General features: G+C 44.9%; 1 protein-coding gene across 4 annotated transcripts in view; it reads right to left on the bottom strand.

Annotated features, from left to right (window-relative positions):
* LOC138210523 (mucin-2) overlaps positions 1 to 17,960 on the bottom strand; it is a 35,410-nt gene extending 17,450 nt beyond the window's left edge. Inside the window, exons 1-4 of one of the 4 annotated variants that reach the window (XM_069169722.1) lie at positions 17,409 to 17,960; positions 9,641 to 9,929; positions 6,141 to 9,180; positions 2,869 to 2,943 (exon numbers count right to left, since the gene is read on the bottom strand). In XM_069169722.1, the coding sequence (XP_069025823.1) occupies positions 2,869 to 2,943; positions 6,141 to 9,180; positions 9,641 to 9,680 (3,155 nt within the window). In that variant the 5' untranslated portion in view covers positions 9,681 to 9,929; positions 17,409 to 17,960. Of the gene's footprint in view, positions 1 to 2,868; positions 2,944 to 6,140; positions 9,930 to 10,333; positions 11,772 to 17,408 lie in introns of those variants that run through there. The other 3 variants (XM_069169736.1, XM_069169732.1, XM_069169746.1) reach the window with 3 other exon arrangements.
* Positions 17,961 to 18,503: the final 543 nt, after the last annotated feature.

Raw genomic sequence — 18,503 nt, 5'->3', positions numbered from 1 at the left:
TCACTAATAGTTTGCATTTAAAACCAACTTAAAAAGTCTTGTATTGTACAAATCAGATTTCTTATTTTATCATAAAGCAGGTCAAGGTGCTGTAAACACTGTTTAGATGTCAGAAGTCTCCACAGAGAAAAATACACACAGCCCATATTCAGCAACTCTGCTGGTTGGACTCTGGTAAGTTTGTGACGTCACAAACTCACATTCATGTCATATGTGCTTATTCTGTCATGGAGGTAGTGATCTACAAGACGAAGAAAACCTGTGGTTGGCCTGGGCATGCGTCACTCAGAAAAGAACGAGCCAATCAGAAGAAAGAGTCACTGATATCAATGCATCTTGAGGACACAGACACAGAACATCCTGTTGTCGGCAGAGCTCCAGACAGAGGCTAAAGAGAGAAGATAAAAAACTATACTTAAAAAAACCCCAATTCTTATGGATATCAAGACTGCAAATAAAACACTGTACAAGTGTACAATGTGAAACCTTCAAAGTCTAAAAAGAGTTGAAACAAAAGCTGTGTATGTGTGAACAAAAACAGAAGAGGTTTTTATTAAGTCAGAAGTGCGTCAGGCATACAATTGCTTTAAAACTGTGTAATGGGAAAAATTTAAAGTTAAATATAAATTACTTTAACTCAAAAATGATCCAGTTTTTTTGGTCTGAGCTCATAACTTCTTCATATCCAAATAATGTACTTGTTTAGATTCCTACTGGAAACAGTTGTGGGCTGCGGTCCAAAACAGAACCTTAACCCGTGCAGGAAATTCTTTTTACATTATATCTAGTCATCTGACCTTATTGTTAATGTTTATTACAGGAGCTTCAAAATAAATCTCTCTGGCAGGAGATTTACTGAGGTCAACTCTGTTGCTGGATGATTGGTCAAGGACAAATATACTTGCATAGAAATGTGAAATTAATTTCATTTTTCTAAATGTATTCCTGTCTGAGCTTTTCAAGTAGACTGACAGTGTGCAGTGTGCTGAGCTGTGCTTTTCTTCGAGGACTCTGGATTTCAAGAAGCTTTCTAATTGATGGAATCTGTCTTGTCAGATCTTGTGGCTTTTCCATCACTCACTCATTTTTAGGCTTCACTTTATCTTCACCTTTTTCTCTGTTGCTGCCAAATTCTCTTTTTAAACTCGGCTGAACTGGAGCCTCAGCAAAAAGAGAATCTCCTCCCCTTCACAAAGCAGGAAAATCCTCTTGTCACACATGAAAGGAACACGACGACTTGACAGCTGATTGAGTGATAAGCCCTCGTCTGACCATAAAACTGTGAATTGCGATGTCGACTGTGCAGTGTAATATTAAGTAAAGCTGTCAAGAAAAACACACGACGATACAGTACAACATCTCAGAATGAGATCTTCTGTCACATTTCCTGTATTGTGTCATCTGTATTTCTTATTCGCTCACTTCAAGCTGAGGAGCCGCTACTTCAAACCGACGTTCCTGAGCAGTAATATTCTAATCTTTCAAGATGAACTCTATTTGGTTTCTGAATGAATCATTTTCTTTATGGGTCTGTTCTCCCTCTGCTCTCACTTTCTCTTGTTCCATTTCTAAATCTCAGATCTTTTCTCTCAGATCTCTCTCTTTTCTTTTTCTTTTTTTGGCTATCCACTCCCTTATCCTCAACTGCCTTTCGTCTTGTCCTCCCCCACCGTCTCTTCTCTTCTCTTTTTATGTGCCTTGATTGAGGAGGTTTGCATACACAGTATAAATAAATTACTGAGCATAAGCAGATTAGGATGATAGCTTGATTGAATCATTGATGTGGTTTACAGTAACTGAACTTCAGCTATAATATGGTTTGTTTGCTAACGGAGTTGAGGTCGAGGATATGTCGCAGCTACAGGAAACACCTCATTAGCAGAGCTAAATAATAAATAATAAATGAGTAGGTGAGCGCGCAGAATAAAATCACTGAAAGCAATCAGTCTACGGTATATACGTGCCACGTTTCATAGCTCCAGTCCACAATTCAAAAGCCTTATGATGAATCTGGGCTTGTTAATGAGGTTATGCTTCCTCAGATTTATGACATAATTTGACAAACATAACCCCTCTGAGGTGTTTACATGAAAGTTCTAATAATCAGAGTGCCGCTTTAATCCGGTCTTAATCAAATTAAATTGCACTCGTGTCATCCCTCCACTGTTTTATTTCTCCTTTCTCTCCGCAGGATTTTTTTCTTTTTAAAATTTTGACATTTACAACTTACAGACATGGATTTAAATTTCATAGCGATCCACACTTTTATTTTTGCCTTTCTTCATCCTCCTGTAAAAGTGTGAAATCCTGTTTGTTAATTGATTGATTTCAATTCAAATCTCAGAGCGCAATGATTATGCAGTAACTCTGCTTGTGTGTTTGTGTTTTTGACACTGTGTGTGTGTGTGTGCGTGCGTGCGTGCGTGCGTGCGTGCGTGCGTGCGTGTGCGTAAAACAGAAATAAGAGGAGCACCAAAACGAGGAGGAGCGAGGAAACAAAGAGGGCACACGGGCGCACGACTTAAGTCTGTGTTGTTTCACCTCATTAAATTGAAGAGGGAGAGCATACGAGTGTGCGTGATAAATCTTAATAAATCTCTTGTAACTGTGCTCAGTGATCAAACCTGCAGCGGTGTTTATGCAATGAGTGGCCAAACTCAAAGTGCTGCATCCGGCTGTGCTGTCACACAGAGCAGAATGACAATCCTACCAAGCCATGAAACGGAACTTTCAAAAAAAACTGACGTGATTCAAAATGACAGCGTGATGCACACAACTGTGCACCGAGACGAGCTCTGTGCTCTCAGCGCTCGCATGTAAAACAAGCGACAAATATGCAGCAATTCACACGTGCAGAGATCCACATACCTGTAGATGATGCAGGCACAGTCCCTGCAGGTCCCACAGTTTTCAATGTCCTGTCCGGTTCTGTAAGAATGTCTTCTGTTGAAAAGCATAGAAATGACATATCAGGGGTAATAGAATGATTTTTAATGTATGTGTGTGTGTGTGTGTGTGTGTGTGTGTGTGTGTGTGTGTGTGTGTGTGTGTGTGTGTGTGTGTGTGTGTGTGTGTGTGTGTGTGTGTGTGTGTGTGTGTGTGTGTGTGTGTGTGTGTGTGCCAGAAATTCAGTTCAACAAGGGAAACCGTAACCTGAATATGTCTTTGTGAGCTCTCTCTCAAATATACCAATCTCCACTCTGAAATCACCCCTGATCATTTTTTAATGAACGATACCCCCTTCCAACAGGCTCAGTCTGTTATGTAAACCATGACTCACCATATCACTCCAGGCATAAAATAATGCTTATGAGGTAAAAGTCAAGTCTGCGTGCATAAGACCAATCACTGAGTCCTAATACTGGAACACGCAAGAGTCACTTCATGAGACACAGGGCTGTTCAGTCACATGTTTCAATGCCTGCGAAGTATAGTGTTGGCATTACTGGTAACACTGTGATTTGGATTACGCTGCTCAGATATCACTCAAGCCTTTCCGTGGATTCACAGACACACATCCGTCCATGTGTATCGCTTCCTATCCAAGAATTTTTCTCGTCCCCACGTCGTGTACTATTTTGCTGCGATAAGGCGGCAGAAATTACTAAGCAGCTTACAACGTAGGAAGCAGATTAATTAAAGACTTGATGAGAATGGTAAAGGGTTTACACTAAGAGGCATGGAGCATCTGAAACCACCAACAAGATGACAGCCAAATGCTGATTTCCATCTATCCGCGCCTGCTGCATACATGCATGAGGAAGAGAGCTGCTGCTAAATAGGTGCAACCAAACTCCCAAAAGGCTCCCTGTAGTCGGATATGACATAATTTCTTCAGTATATTGAGAGTTGAGACTTGGATGACTGACATGAGACTTCATAAAAATAATTGCAGATGCTCCCCTGCTGTCTATCTGTGGAATTCAATCTTTTCCCCCCTCTTCTTCTGGTGCTCACCCTGCCGTTTTAGCCACTTTGTTTCTCTAGCCTTGTCATTCGATCCAAATTTACACTGTGCTCTGTCCACACAGCTTTGTATTTACAATGCTTACTGGGATTGGCTATAAATAGAGGAGGCGCATCAGAGCAAAGCTCAGGCACAACAACCATCTATCTGTAATATTCACAGCACACGATGCGGGGAGGTTATTACTGCTGGGCTGTGGATATATTCCCTTTTTGGTGAAGAAGAATAATCTGCCTACAACAACCCACTTGTCTCCTCCATTGCAGGAGAGAGGAGACCATCTTTTAGTGCAAAGCTGTGATCACAACATCGCATCTGGCCCTCGTTTGTTTGTATGTGTGGAACCAGATCCTTAGTAGAAAAATGAACTGTCTTGGAATAAAACAGTTGGCACTTAAGCTACATGCTGACATTTACTTTGCAGGTCTCCAAAGTACCAGGCACTCATAATTTACTGCACATTATCCTTCTCTTCTTTCTTTCTTTCTTTCTTTCTTTCTTTCTTTCTTTCTTTCTTTCTTTCTATCTATCTGTCTATCTATCTATCTATCTATCTTTCTTTCTTTCTTTCTTTCTTTCTTTCTATCTTTCTATCTATCTATCTATCTATCTATCTATCTATCTATCTATCTATCTATCTATCTATCTATCTATCTATCTATCTATCTATCTATCTATCTATCTATCTATCTATCTATCTATCTATCTATCTATCTATCTGAATTCAATAGAGGCTAAGAGAACACTGACTGTTAAATATTACCAGATGGTTTCTCATAGTGCACTTGGCCCTGGGCTGAGCGGTCCTGTTAGCCTTGGGTTTACAGCTCCATTAGCCTGAGGGTTCCAGTCATTTCACATTTACAACTTCAAAATATGGGATAGCTCCTCTTTTGGCTCAGGGCTGTCACACAGCATTTAAACCCAAACAAGCTGACTCCCAAAACCCCTGATTTACCCCCAGGCTACGACACTTTTCACACTACTGTTAACGCTACCTTTGGACAACACCTTGGGCATGTGGTACACAGAACAATGCTGTGGTCCGGGGGTCATCGTCCCTGCTGTGTGAAATTTCAAAAAATAAAGTCCTGGGGGGATTTTGTTTAACCTTTCAAATGTGAAATGTGGTATATGCTGACCCAGGAATAGTCTAACCCCAGTTTACACTTGCACTAATATATGCGAGCGTAAAGCCCCATACTAAACTCCACTCCGGGCAGGAGCAGGGTCTCACATATCTCAGTTTTAGCCTCAGAAGCACATGGTTAAAATTGTTTTGTGTGAAAGGAGATTTGAACTGTTCTCATATCAGTTCAGTGAAGATGGCACTTTTATCCAATCAAAGCGGTGCTTGTCTGAATTGTGTGCAGTGAACCCCCAAAGAGATAAAGTTTGGGCTTTAAATTTTCAGGTATGAATTCTTAAAAGTCTTACAAAAAAGCTCTACGATAAAACAAAGCGAGGCGTTGCCTTGAGCACACTAGCCTTTCTACAGACTCAAGAGTTTCGTTAGCCAAGGGCTGATTAACAGCAAGCATGAATCGCCTTCAGACCCACTAATGTCAGCAGTTGTTAGAAAGTCAGCAGTTCTAATGGTGTGTTCAGGAGCAACTGGGAACTGGGAAAGTTATGATCTTTGAGTGGGGGGGGATATACTTTAAAATCTGCTGAACGAGGAATATCCTTCTGGGAATGTGGGCGGTTTTTGAGAGCTCAGGTAAAAAGGTAAGAAATGTTCTTGCTCTGCACACAAATACGGTAAAAAGTAAGGTGAAATGGCCAATCTAGCCTAGCAAGTTTGCTAAAAACGACAGTAGATCAAAGCTTGTAGAAATGTAGTGTTCAAATAATATTGACGTCTTGAGTTCCATTCTTTCCCTGTGTAGGTTTATATGGATGAGGATGAGGTTTTTCTGTACAGTGACAACATAAACGGAGTACAGTTTCAGGGGTGGCCATGTTGCCAGTTTGTTGTTGTCATGTAAACGCTCTTATCTAGGAAGTAGGACTTTCCCCTTCCCAGTTCCCCGCTGCCTGAACACACGTTTAAGGAAACGTTACAACCTGACAAAAGTCTGAAATCCTGGTTGATTACAACAGTTGGGTGTCAATACGCAGCCATTAGCTTTTCATTATGTAAATTGTCCACTAAAATAAAATACAGCCTCACCCATCTCTCTCGGCTTCCTTCTTCTCGAGGTCTTGAATGACATCCAGCAGGACCTTAATGGTGTTCTGGCTGGTCTCCAGGACCCCCTCCAGGCTGTGAAGCTGGGTCTGCAGGCTGCGGATATCATGCAGTGGTCCATTAGGGCCCAGCAGCTTTTCTGTCACCCTGGCAGGGTCCAGTTTACACCTGGCCCCAGACACCAACCCTCCCAGAATTTCCTGGACCTGTCTTAGAGTGTCAGCCTGGGTGGCAGTCAGAGGTCCGGCTGTAGGCCGCTCCCCCGAAGCAGAGCAGCCCCTGGCTCCTGAGCAGCCCTGCTGGTTTGAAGGGAGAGCATGTTGGCTGTTGGGAGTGGTGGGCCTGGCGTTGGCTCCTGAGCAGAGCATTTTGTGTAGCGCCCCTAGCTGAGCCTGGGCTGAGCTAAGACAGCTGGGCTTAAAACAGGCCTTGGCAGGAGAGGAGGAGGAGGCTTGCTTCTCTCCCTTCATCACAGCGACTGGCGGGGTTTGAGCTCTGTGCTTCAGAGAGCTGGCTCTCTCACACAGCTTGGGTGAGTTTGTACATTTTATATCTTCCTTTTTCTCCTTCTCCTTCTCTTTATCTTTCTCGCCGGCCTTGCCGTCTGCCCTGAGCATGGGTGTTCGGGTTGTAGGACCAGGTGGATCGTTTCCTTTTTTCCGTGGTGTGTAGGGTGGAGGTGGTGGGGGAGGAGGTGGAAGTCGAATGCCCCTCTTATCCTGAGCATTGAAGGAGGGGGGTGTGTACGGTGGTGCAGCACGAAATGTGGAAGAATATAGAGGGACGGCTTTAGTCGGAGTTGCACACGGTTGCAAGTTTGGAAGAGTGGAAACATAAGTTTTCACAAGTGGAGGTGGAGAAGTGCAAGATTTTAGTTTGGGGACTGGGGAGGAATAGGGGGTTATGCCTGTGTTGGCAGAAGAGGTATTTTGCAGAGCTTGACATGGGATGTTGCAATGAGATACAGTTTGTATGACAGTGGCATATGAAGGTGTAGTTTGATTTAAATGAGGTGCATGGGGACCGCCTGGATGTGTGGTGGTGTAGTATGATATGGAGGTGCAAGACAGGGCTGTTTGCGTTACAAATGTACAGGGTGTTAGATTTGTAGATGGTGTAGCATTTGATGCACCTGATGGTGGATGATGTTTTACATTTGGGGCACTGGTTGGATGTTTGCTGGGGTCACAAGGTGTTACACCAGGGGTTATAGCTGGGGTCGGGGTGGAACAGGTTAAGGGAGGGGATAACATTGAGTTTGAGATGGGGGTGGTGCAGGTTTGGGTGGGGCATGGCGGTGCAATTGAGGAAGGACTGGAGCAGACCACAGCTGTGCTTGGGGTTGTTGGTGGCGACACAACAGTATAGTAGGGGATAGGGTGTTGGATCACAGCGGGTGCAGAGGTGGAGCAAGGAATGGGCAGTGCTTTGGGCGGTGGTGGGGTGGTGCAAGCTGGCTTAGCTGGGGAGGAGCAAGGTGGCTTAGCGCAGTGTTTAGGGGTTTGTATTGTCGCACTTGTAGGTGGCGGGGAGGTACAGTAAGGCACAGTAGTTATTTGGGTGGTGGGAGGGTCTTGAGTTGCGGTTGGGACTACAGGACTGTCAGGGCGAATTTGCACTGAGCCGGGTGTTTCCGTCAGAGGTGGGGAAGCAACGGGGCTGTCAATTTGTGTCTGCGTAGTGCAAGGTTTATGATTAGGAGAGGAGTGACAGGGAGAGTCTGTTTGTATTTTAGTGGAGCATTGTTCAGCGTTTGGAGGTAGGGCCGGATGAGAACTGGCAATCTGAACTTGGGTTGTGCATTGTTCGTCACTCGAAGGTGGAGACCGATGTTGATTCTCAGTTTGACTTTGGGTGGTGCAGTACTTTGAATTTAGAGGTGGGCGAGGGCTCTCGGTTTGAACCTGGGTGGTACTGATTTTGGTATCGGAGGGTGGCGGGGATGGGCTGGGGCTTTCAGTCTGCGTGGGAGTGGTACAGTAGTGCACTTCCTTTCCAGGGTCACTTGTTGTCCTACTTAGCCGCTTTCTCCTCCTGACCACCGAGGGAGTGCTGCTTCCTTGACGCTTCGGGCCGTCTCGGCAGGATACAGAGGAACAGTGACATGGCTCAGTGTTATGAAGGACTGAAGGGGGGCAGCTGTGCCTTGAGGTTTTTAACACACTAACAGCTGACTTAAGGTCTGCCCTGGATACCTTAGACCTTCGTTCCACAACGGTTCGATCCCCATGGCCATGAGGGCCATTCTGATCTTTGGCCCCAGACGGCACATGGTTGTGCGTAAGGTACTCATCTTGAGAGTCGTGTTCGTCATCGCCATCCACACCGACCGAGTCCCCAAGGCTGTGGCTACGTGTGTGAGTGGAAGTGAGAGGCTGGGGCTTTCTCAGGCATGGGGAGGTCTGGATGGCTGTGCTGGTGCTCGTACTGGGCCTGCGTGTCATTGGCAAGGTTAAGGAGTTCGTCTGTGGCGGTGCCCAGCATCGACGTGTCGGGCCTGGTGTCAATGGATGAGGAGGGGCCCGGGCTAAAAAAGCAGCCACCACCTCAATAGTACTTGCCATGTCCCCACGCACAGCGCCCACCACAGAGGTCTGGCCTGGCAGACTATCAGTCTGTGGCCTGTCCCTGTCAGTCCATGGCTGCGGGGACCTGCTGCTGTGTTTGCGAAGAGGATGTGGGCTGTCACAGTCTGTGGCAGGCCTCTGATGGCTATTGTTATCTCCTGTTCCACTGTTGCCACTGCTGCTGCTGCCATCCTCCAGGTCTTTGAAGCGGACCTGGTGGGTGCGGCTGCGGCGCCGCTTAAGGCGACTCTCAATATCCGGGGAGTCTCGATTGAGCAGCACAGAGCGCACAGTCATTGTCCCGGGCAACTTGTCCGCCAAGGTGCTCTTGCCGTTGGTTCGGCCTGTGAGCAAGTGGTTGGGCTCTTTGCTCACCATTTCTCTTGCTTCTCTCGCTCCCCCAACATCCACAGGCTCTGCAGGGAGTTTGCTGTCGTGAAGGCCTTGTTGTGTTACTGCGTCAACAAGGAAAGTGATCTCTCCATTACTATATATTCATAACAACAATGAAAGATCTATACAATTTATTGACTGGGTTCCAGTTTCACCACAGAACAGACTGGAGATATAGATGTCTCTTTATAGGACTGTGTATAGCTGCTCAGCTTATCTGTACACCAGGACGAGGACTTCCTTTGCAACTAAGATTGTCCCCGAGAAAAAGGTGGATTATATTCACAGTTCAAGGTGTGGTAATATCAAGCACAGACAGTAAAAACTGAGTATAGATCATATGTTAACCCAAAGAGCCTTATGGGTCTCTACTCTTATACTGTTACAAAAATAAATATATGCAGCATCAAATATTCTTTAAAAGGAGCATGTCCATACTGAAGTTGTGCGCTTCTGCTTCTTATTCCCATTTCCATTTAACTTTCCAGGAAGGTTAAGTCTTGACGAGGCCAGAGAGGTTACCTGCAAACAAGTCGAGAGGAAGGGAATGCATCCTGTCCATTCTCTGTGTCCATCACATTGGCTTGGCAGCCCCTCCTTCTCCACCTGCTTTGTCCCGTGGGACCTCAGGAGATTGGATGGCCAAACTATGGGATGGGCTTGCATGCTTCCCCATAGTAGCCTGTCTTTAGGAACTTTTTCACTCTTTCCTACTCCCCTTTTTAGTTTATTACTTTCTGTCTCTTGTTCTTTCTTTCTTAGCTCTTCTCTCGGTGACTCAGTCTCTCATGGCTGAAGAGAGTAGGAGCTCCTAGAGTGAGGAGAAAGACAAAGGAAAGAAAGAAGAGGAGTAAGAGACTGTAATTGTTTCCATATTATTGCATTTCTATTGAAACACAATGTGCTTGTGCCTCAGGATAATGAAGAAGATATATGACATGCAGCTATTTTGAAATGCACGAGAGCAGGATGAAGAAGACATCAATTCAGAAAAAGTAGAGAAAGGATGGAGGTGGCAAAAGAAAAAAAACACTCGGAATATCATCAGCGGTGGAGAAATACACACTCAAAACAAGTGACAAGAGATTGTAATTAAGGCCTATTCACATTGCCTGAAGGGGATACTTATGTTTTATGTCTGTTCGATATTCCTCTCCCTCATTACTGTTAAAAGTAGCTGTGTTGTAGTAGCGTCAGCACTGGTAGTATTATTACCTCTCGGGCACACAGCGTGGTTGTTATTCTTCACATGTGTGCATCTTTGGATTTTTCTTTTTCCTCCATGTTTTAAGAGTCTGTGGCCCTGTTATCAGTCCTTGATGATCTGTCATGTTGACATCCTTTCTGATTCATCCGGTCACTTCGTGACAGTCTGTCCGCCATGCTGTAGTTAGTAGTATGTTCTCGTCACTCTGATTCTGCGGTCTGTTTTTGACGATCTGTGGCCTTGATACGTATATATCACTTCCATTTCCTGTCTGTGCCACTAGCAGTCAGGCGTGATGCTGTCATTTGCCTTACACCATCTATGGATCTGTTCCTTGTTATCTCATCGTGATAGCCTCCGACACTGACAGGCCCGGGCTAATTCTGTGCGCAAGTGTGACTGTCCGTTGCTCGGTGCTCCCTATCTTCTGTGGGAGGGGTAATTAGTGACTCCTTCACAGCTCCCAGGTTATTTAGGGAGAGAGATACCCGAGGGGCTGCCACTTTTATTTACGTCCACTGTTTTCCTCGCGCTCTCTCTTTCTTTCCCCGGCTCAGAGGAGGAGGATCTTTGTCACAACTGTGCCCCCCCTTCCCGTCAACCCCTTTAAAAACATGGTTATTAGGATTAATTATGATTAAAATCACAGCAGAGAGAGCCTTGAGGGGAAATATCAACCATACACACTCAGATATATTAATGAATTTAGAAACAAAACCACGGGATTCCTTCTCATTTTACTTTCTTATCACTGCAGTGTATACAGATGAACTGCTTAACTCTGAATCACACAGAAGACCAACTCATTCTAGGTAGTGGTACACATGTCTCAAGCATGGAGGACTGAATCCTGCTCTATACGGCATATCATTAACCTGCTTGGATCCACGCTGTCCATTTGACCTTGATGGGGATTTTCCTTTCTTTTTCCTTCCTGGAAAAAATCGTGTTTCCTCCGCTCCTGTTTTTTCATAAATATCCCATTTTTATACCCGTCGTCAGTCTTCCAAACCCATCCCCTGTAAAAGGCACTCTACTCCCAACCTTCACCCTGACAGATTTTCCTCAGTGTTCCATCCACGCGTCGTAGGACCATTACCCTCACTCATTCTATGGGGGTGTCATCCTGAACATGCCCTCTTTTCATCTTTCTTACATCTGGCTTTTTCTCTTTTGTCTTTTCACCTCCGTCACTCAGATCTTTTTCTTCTCCTACGCCACCACTTGCTCTGCCACAGTCTCTCCTGCTGCCTCTTTGTCCCACATCCCTTTCTATCCACAGTTCCTCCCTCTCACTCCGCAAACTACCCTCGGATCAAAATTTACGCCGACAGTTTAATGAATCCTTCTGAGACCTTCTTAATGCTGCATGGGCTCACTCTCTGGGCTGAGGCCAGTCCTGCCCCACATGTGACATTTCCATGTTGAGCATTATTGGCAGACAAGAGATAAATCACCAGGCAAGAGGAGGAAGGTGTGCAACGGCATAATGCCAGCAAGGGTCATAACTCTTTGTGGTTATTATTTAAGATTTACTATAGCCTCCCTGCCTGCGTCTCCGAGAAGGCTTTTCGGTGAATATGGGCTTCTAACCTCCTTCCGGTGTGTGCCTTTTCATGGCTGTGTGTTGCATTCAAAATACAAGAAGTCAAGACTCTGGTTGCGCTGATCTAATAATATTCTGAGTCAGAGTCTTTCAGGGATGTTGAGAATTGCATCCATGCCAATAACACACCTTTGGTTCTCACTGTGCTGAGGAGGCGGAAGGTGCTGTGGATTGAATTGTTATGTAAAGGCATGTCAGATTGGATTGTCTAGGCACGCTTAAAATTTGTCAGACAGGACTGAGATGAAGAGGAGGCAGAAAGAGGAAGAGGAAGGAGAGGAGGTAGACATGCTTGGTTATATTTAGAGAGGCAATGAAACGCACAGCAAACTAAGAGGAGTAGAAATCTGAATAAGTAGGAGGGAGAAGAGGCGGAGGTAGGGGGACAGGGAGCCAAGCAGGAGGGAACAACCCCTGGCAGCAGAGGAAATGTCATGGTTAGGGTTCAGTGAAGTGGTAAATCAGGAGCATCAGCATGTCAGGGCATTTAAGGGAGAACTGGAGAGGAACAAAAAAAAGCTATATGATCGGTTATTGGTCCTGTGAGCACAAGGAGCGTAAGAGTTATACCTGCGCTCTGTCAGAGGAACTTACAACACAGTCAGCTCACCAAACAGACGCAAAGTGCATGAGCCATTGTGGTGTTTACCTTCTTGTCCAAAGAGATCTTCGATTCAAGAAGAGCTCCTTGGGAGTTGCCTGTAGATGACTATTTTGTTAGGTAAGCATTGTGTGCAGCAGAGCAGAGCAACATCTCAAACAGGGGGATGCTTCGTTTTATTGGACACTATGAAACCAGCGAGCGCATAAAAAATGCACATGTAAGCCCATAAAAGACTTTGTGGGCACAAAGATTCGTCCGTAAATAGATCCACATGCAGACCTAAGTGGTGCTAAAGCAGGAACTAAACACAGCCCGAAATTATACACTTATTCATTGATGAAGGAATAAGAAATGTACAACTTGTAGGGAAACCAAGTAAACGCATCATCTTTATTGGTCTGGGGAATAAGATTGGTTCTTTGCTGATAATCAAAGCAGGAAGCGGTGTTACTCCTGCTTCCTCTGGCTGACGAAATCTTAAGCGTGGTAATGCTGAACAGCAAATTAAATTATAGAAACAAACGTAAATTAAATTACGATTCTTAATTCATTATGTGAGGCAACACAGACATTGTCATTCCTGTCAGACACTTGTGTAAAAGCATCCGGCAGTAAACGTCAGTTTGTTTGTTTGTTTGTTTGTTTATGACTGTACTGGCATCCAATTTGGTCAGTTACAATCACAGCAAGCCATATTTCAAGAGGCACGAGCTGCACTGGAGGTTTTCTGTAATCAGCATATACAAATAGACAGAGGATTTATTTTCCCCTTCCTCTAAATGAAGTTATTGCCCAAGTGGTAACCACCATGGCTCAGAGTTGAAGCACTTGACCTCTAGATGCCAAGTGTCTACAAAAGTCTATACACACAGATGATCTCTGAGAGTCCACTGGCACTGACAGCTGCACTTTATCTCTTGTTCGAGGAATCAACATTAGTTGTTAGCAAGCTGGCGACTATTTTCTCTCTTCCATGGGCAGCGTGATGCATCCCTTGTTTCATGTGAGTTCTTAGAGGAGGACACGCCTACACGCATTTTAAATTTGGAGCTCTAGTCAGCAAAAATTGAAAAAGAGAAACAACAGCCGAAGTTAGGGGCTAACTGGTGAACAAAGTGGACCAATTAGGGCATGACAAATATGACAAATATGTCCCTCAGGAGTTAGTGGAGAGACAAACAGAGCTAAAAAAGAGAGTCAGTGTTCATATAACATTCATCTGGTGGCCGGCAACGCATTTCTAAATGAGTGTTCTGTGTGCCTGCTGGATGTGTGACGGTCGGGTAACGTAGCTACAACTCAAAAGACGATCATTTGCCGTGGTAGCGTTTGCAAGTTGCTTCCGCTGCCCCAAAGTGGCAAGAAAACACTTTTTGCTCACTTGAATGTCCAGTGTGTAGGATTTAGGAGAATCTACTGGCATGAATAGAATCATGAATGGAACATCATTTCCATAAAAAAAAAAAAAAATAAAAATAATAAAAAATGTTATAGTGTATAATCACCTGAAACTGAGAAAGGTTGTGTTTTTGGAGCATGTTTTTACCATATGTTTACATTTCTACTGTAGATTCTCATGCTTGGGAGGGTGAGTTGAACAGTGTTCACTTGGTTGCAATCTGCAATCTCACCACTGGATGCCACTAAATCATACAGACCGCTCCTTCAAGAGTGTCCTGGCTAGTTTGGCATGCACGTTTTTTTTAGTTAAAGGTGTAATATGAAACTTTTTCACACTAAAATGTCTAAAAAAGGACGAGACATATCATCCCAAAGGTTTCCAGCAATGTTCAGAGAAATCAGTAATCTAAATTAAAGTGTTTAATTAGGTCGCCTGTCCATGGCGTCATATCCACTTTACCCCCTTGATTTGCTCCAACTGTGAAATACTCTCAAGACCAGGTGCACCTTCAACCCGAAAACAATGTGCACTGTTTTGCTATGGCTTCTGGGTTTTCTCACATTTTGGGTGTGTCAGAGGTGTGAAAACCCCACAGGATGTTCAACGCACCGCCGTTGAACACCAATGTTATTCTGCGTCCTGTCGAGCCTGAACGTTCTCCAGATGATTCGCACCGGCTACTGAAGGCTGGTGAACTACAGCAGCTAACGATTGGATTTCCATAGTGAGGAGCCTCCCTTCGAATTCACTGAGGCTTATCTGTAACACGGCAAATAAAGGACACTCCTCACATGTATCATTATCACTAAAAGAAGCGGAGGAATAGCAAATTATAAGACTCGCTGAACAAGAGACAGCAGGAGAGTGAGAGGGAGAAACAGAAGACATCGCTAGATGCTAAGCTAAACATTGATTTAAATTTTTTTTTTAAGATTTGAATCGCTAATGGTGGTTGTTTAACAATCAAGACAACAACTCCCAGGATCTCATGCTACTTCACAATGTCATTAAATTCTGTCCTTTGTTATTGTTTTGACTGAGAGACTCTAGTGAAAGAAAAAAGAGGTTCTAACCTGATATTTCTGCTTTTCCCTTTTCACCTCACACACAATTTTTCACATTCATTTTTAACAGATACTGAATAGGGATGCAATGCACAGATCTGGAAGGAGGTTTAAGAAGCTCATATGTCTTATCTGGGAAATGTTGTTCCTGCTGATTTGTTTTAGGAGACAAACATTTAAAATCATCTTCAGAATTAACAGCATAACTTTGATGGATGGATGTGAAACTTTGATGCTCCATATCTCAGCACTGTTCATTAGCAAGACAGACGTTCATAATTCACAATGATGAGTTATAATTCATTTTCAATGCTTTATTGTAATGCCCTGCTCACCTCACAGAGCAAATACTTGAACATCTTCTACTTCTATCATTACTTTAAAAGTCACATAAACATGTGTAAATGACAGCTTATTACGAAAGAGGTCACTGCGGCCGCCGTACTTGTTCCACTTTCCTTCAAGGATGGGTGGATTATTTCTAACTTTTAGGGTGTGAGTGCCATAAATGATTTGTTCCATCTGTCATCTTTTGACCAAAATCCACTGCCTAATATAAAATCCCTATATGTAGGCCACTGGATTGTCATAAGCATACTCGGCCAATTGTGAGCAAATTTGAGGATGTTTGGGTGTGTGTGAAAGAAAGCCAGAGTAAACATAGTTTTCTCTCTTGCACTCATTCTGCAGCCTAATTGTCTTGTCTCACTGGCTGGTTAGTTAATTTATGCTCGAGCTTATTTGTCTCTCTTTTCCACTCCGCCGCGGTTTCAGAGAAGTTCCTATGTTCTCTGCGTGAATTGTCAGCAACAAAGCAGAACAGGTGGCCTGACTGACATGTCCAGTGCACAGCAGCATGCTTCATGTAGGTACGTAGAGCACAGTGCACTCCCTGGGGGCTACTCTCTGCTGGGCTGTCGTGTTGCAATGTCCCTGTCCAGACTAATGTCCCAAGAGTACATCATAGTGTGTTACCTATAAAGCCAAGTCGCTGTCAGTCCAGAGAAAACACCTGGCCTGCAGACAGACAGGTTGTCCAAGTGTAGAGGAAGTAAATCAAAGTAAAAGAATAAGAGAGGACATTGACTGCTGTCGGGTGAAGACGTTTAAGTGGTGGAGATAGACAACACGTTTATAAGAAATGTTAGAAAAGGGCTGCCAGACAGAAAAAAAGAAAGAAAGCTGGGAGATGGAGATAGCTGACCCCTTAAAAGAGCCGCTGATGAGATAAGATGAAAGAGAAAGATACAGTAGTGCACAGCAGAAGGAGTGAGAGAACAAGAGGAAAGACTTGTGGGAAGACGGACAGGATTAACAGCACAGCGTTTCTTCACACAGCGAGTGCGTGTGTGCAAAATGCACCTGTGCGTGGTAAACGCATGCATGTGTATGTGATGGTGTGCATGCACAAGAGAATGTATGTGCAATTACGTGTGTGTCATGCTTGACAGGGACAAGATTACTTAACTAAGAAACGTGAAAACGTGCAAACTAGAATAAACTGTTACATCTAAATGTGTGATCATAATGTTGAAGTGTGTTAATGTTGCATTAACAATTTATATGGGAGGACTAGCCTGTACAGCACTGGACCTTGCTTAGGGTACACACACACACACACACACACACACACACACACACACACACACACATAGATCCATACAAATGGAATTCCCTCACTCAGTGCCTCCTCCTCCAACTTTCTGCGTCCCCCTCCCTCCTCTCCCCTCCACACACACACACACACACACATATATATATATATATATATATATATATATATATATATATATATATACACACAAACACACACGCACTGTCCTGCCTCATGACAAATATGCAATGAAAGCATGCTGCTGGAATCTGCAAAGCTACATCACTGACAGACCAATCTAAGCTCCTCACTCTTTAAAGCTCCTCATAAAGCTGCACAATCTCAGAAAATAACTCCCACACCTGCAGTAAAGCAAATCCCAGTTTCCAAACACACGCACTCGCACACACACACGCAATCCAATTTCACTACATTTCACAAAAACAAGCAGAGGCACATCGCGAGCACATGAACACACCCCCATTGTCAAAACAAATATGTGTGCATGCACGCACCTGCCAAACACATAAACAAAATGTGTGCATGCACGTGTGTGTGCACGCATGCAAGGACACTGCCTCTGCTTCGTTGTACAATTCAGCAGAATTTAAAGAGCCAAAACAAAACAACAAGTAAATTCTTCTCACTACTCGTGTTCAGTAAATAGAAACAGATACTTGTGTGTTGCTTTTAAATCTGTCCTCATCTCTGATTTCCCCTCACTTGGTTATCTCTATGGTGATGCTGAGAGAAGGCTACTGGGGAGATTGCTGTACTATCTTCCATCAGGACACAGAACTGAGTCACACATACCACATCTCTCTCTTCCTGTTTCCCTCTGTGTTGTCTCTTTCTCCCACGAGCGCTCGCTCCTCTTCTCCGCTATTCCTTCACGTTGCTTCCTCCCGTTCTTCCATCCCTCTGGCGTTCATGTTTGCTTTTATTCCCACCTCTCTGTCACTGCTGCTCGGTGAGCTTCACACCGTCTCCTCTCCTCTGTGTAGAGTCCATCTGCTCCTCTCCTGTCTTTCCTTTCCTCCACTCTTTCTCCTCCTCTCCTCTTTGGCTGTGTCTTCTTCTATCTCACCCTCCTCTTCTCTCCCGCGGATTCATGGCTTTCACGTGGGAACCTTTTTATCCATCCCTCACAGCTCTGTGCTCCGCTGTGCCTACCTAGTTGTCTGTGCGTTTGTGCCGTGAGTGGAAGTGAAAGGACAGGAGGGGGAGCAAGAAGACAAGAGTGAGCAAACAGGCAGTTATCCTCTCAGATGCTCCTCTCAGTTCTCCCTGTCTTGTTCCCTCTCTCCCTCTTTCTCTCTGCATCTCTCCATCATGACCTCCTCTCCGTGTCGCCATGCAAGCCCCCGTATCCTTGTAAGCAAAAAGAGGGAGGGAGCAAGAGGGGCGGGGGGAGGATGATGGGGGGGGGGGGGGGGGATGGAGAGTAGGAAGCCGAGGGAGGTGGAGCTAGTGAGTCGGTCTAATTAAAAAGCAGAGTATGTACAGCTGCAGAGAGCGAAGAGGGACACGGCGAGAGGAGGAGAGGGGGGAGGAGAGAGGGGAGGAGAGGGGGGAGGAGAGGGGGGAGGAGAGAGGGGAGCGAAGTGATCCAGGGGGCGGAACCGAGGGACAGGGAGGGAAAGAAGCAGTCAGCGGGGGGGGGGGGGGGGGGGGGGAATGGTTTAGGTGTGTGTGTGTGTGTGGGGGGGGGGGTAGAGAGCAGCTAGTAGTGTGAGGTTGGGGAAAAGGAACGAGCTGACAGGACACCAAGGTCAGCTGGAGAGGAATGCAGAAAGGTCAGGCACAGAAAGAGAGAGAAGGAGATAGGAACAGACAGGTAGAATTATTCTACAGATATCTCCCATATGAGCGGGGGCCGAGCCGGGGAACCGTGACCAGCAGGATAAT

This window comes from Embiotoca jacksoni, unplaced genomic scaffold (genome assembly GCF_022577435.1).
Source record: "Embiotoca jacksoni isolate LCO1_2020_lvr unplaced genomic scaffold, fEmbJac1.0.p SCAF_10, whole genome shotgun sequence".
In the NCBI taxonomy this organism is placed as follows: Eukaryota; Metazoa; Chordata; class Actinopteri; family Embiotocidae; genus Embiotoca; species Embiotoca jacksoni.
Note: the sequence above shows the minus strand (reverse complement) of the source record. Positions and strands in the feature narration are given on the sequence as shown.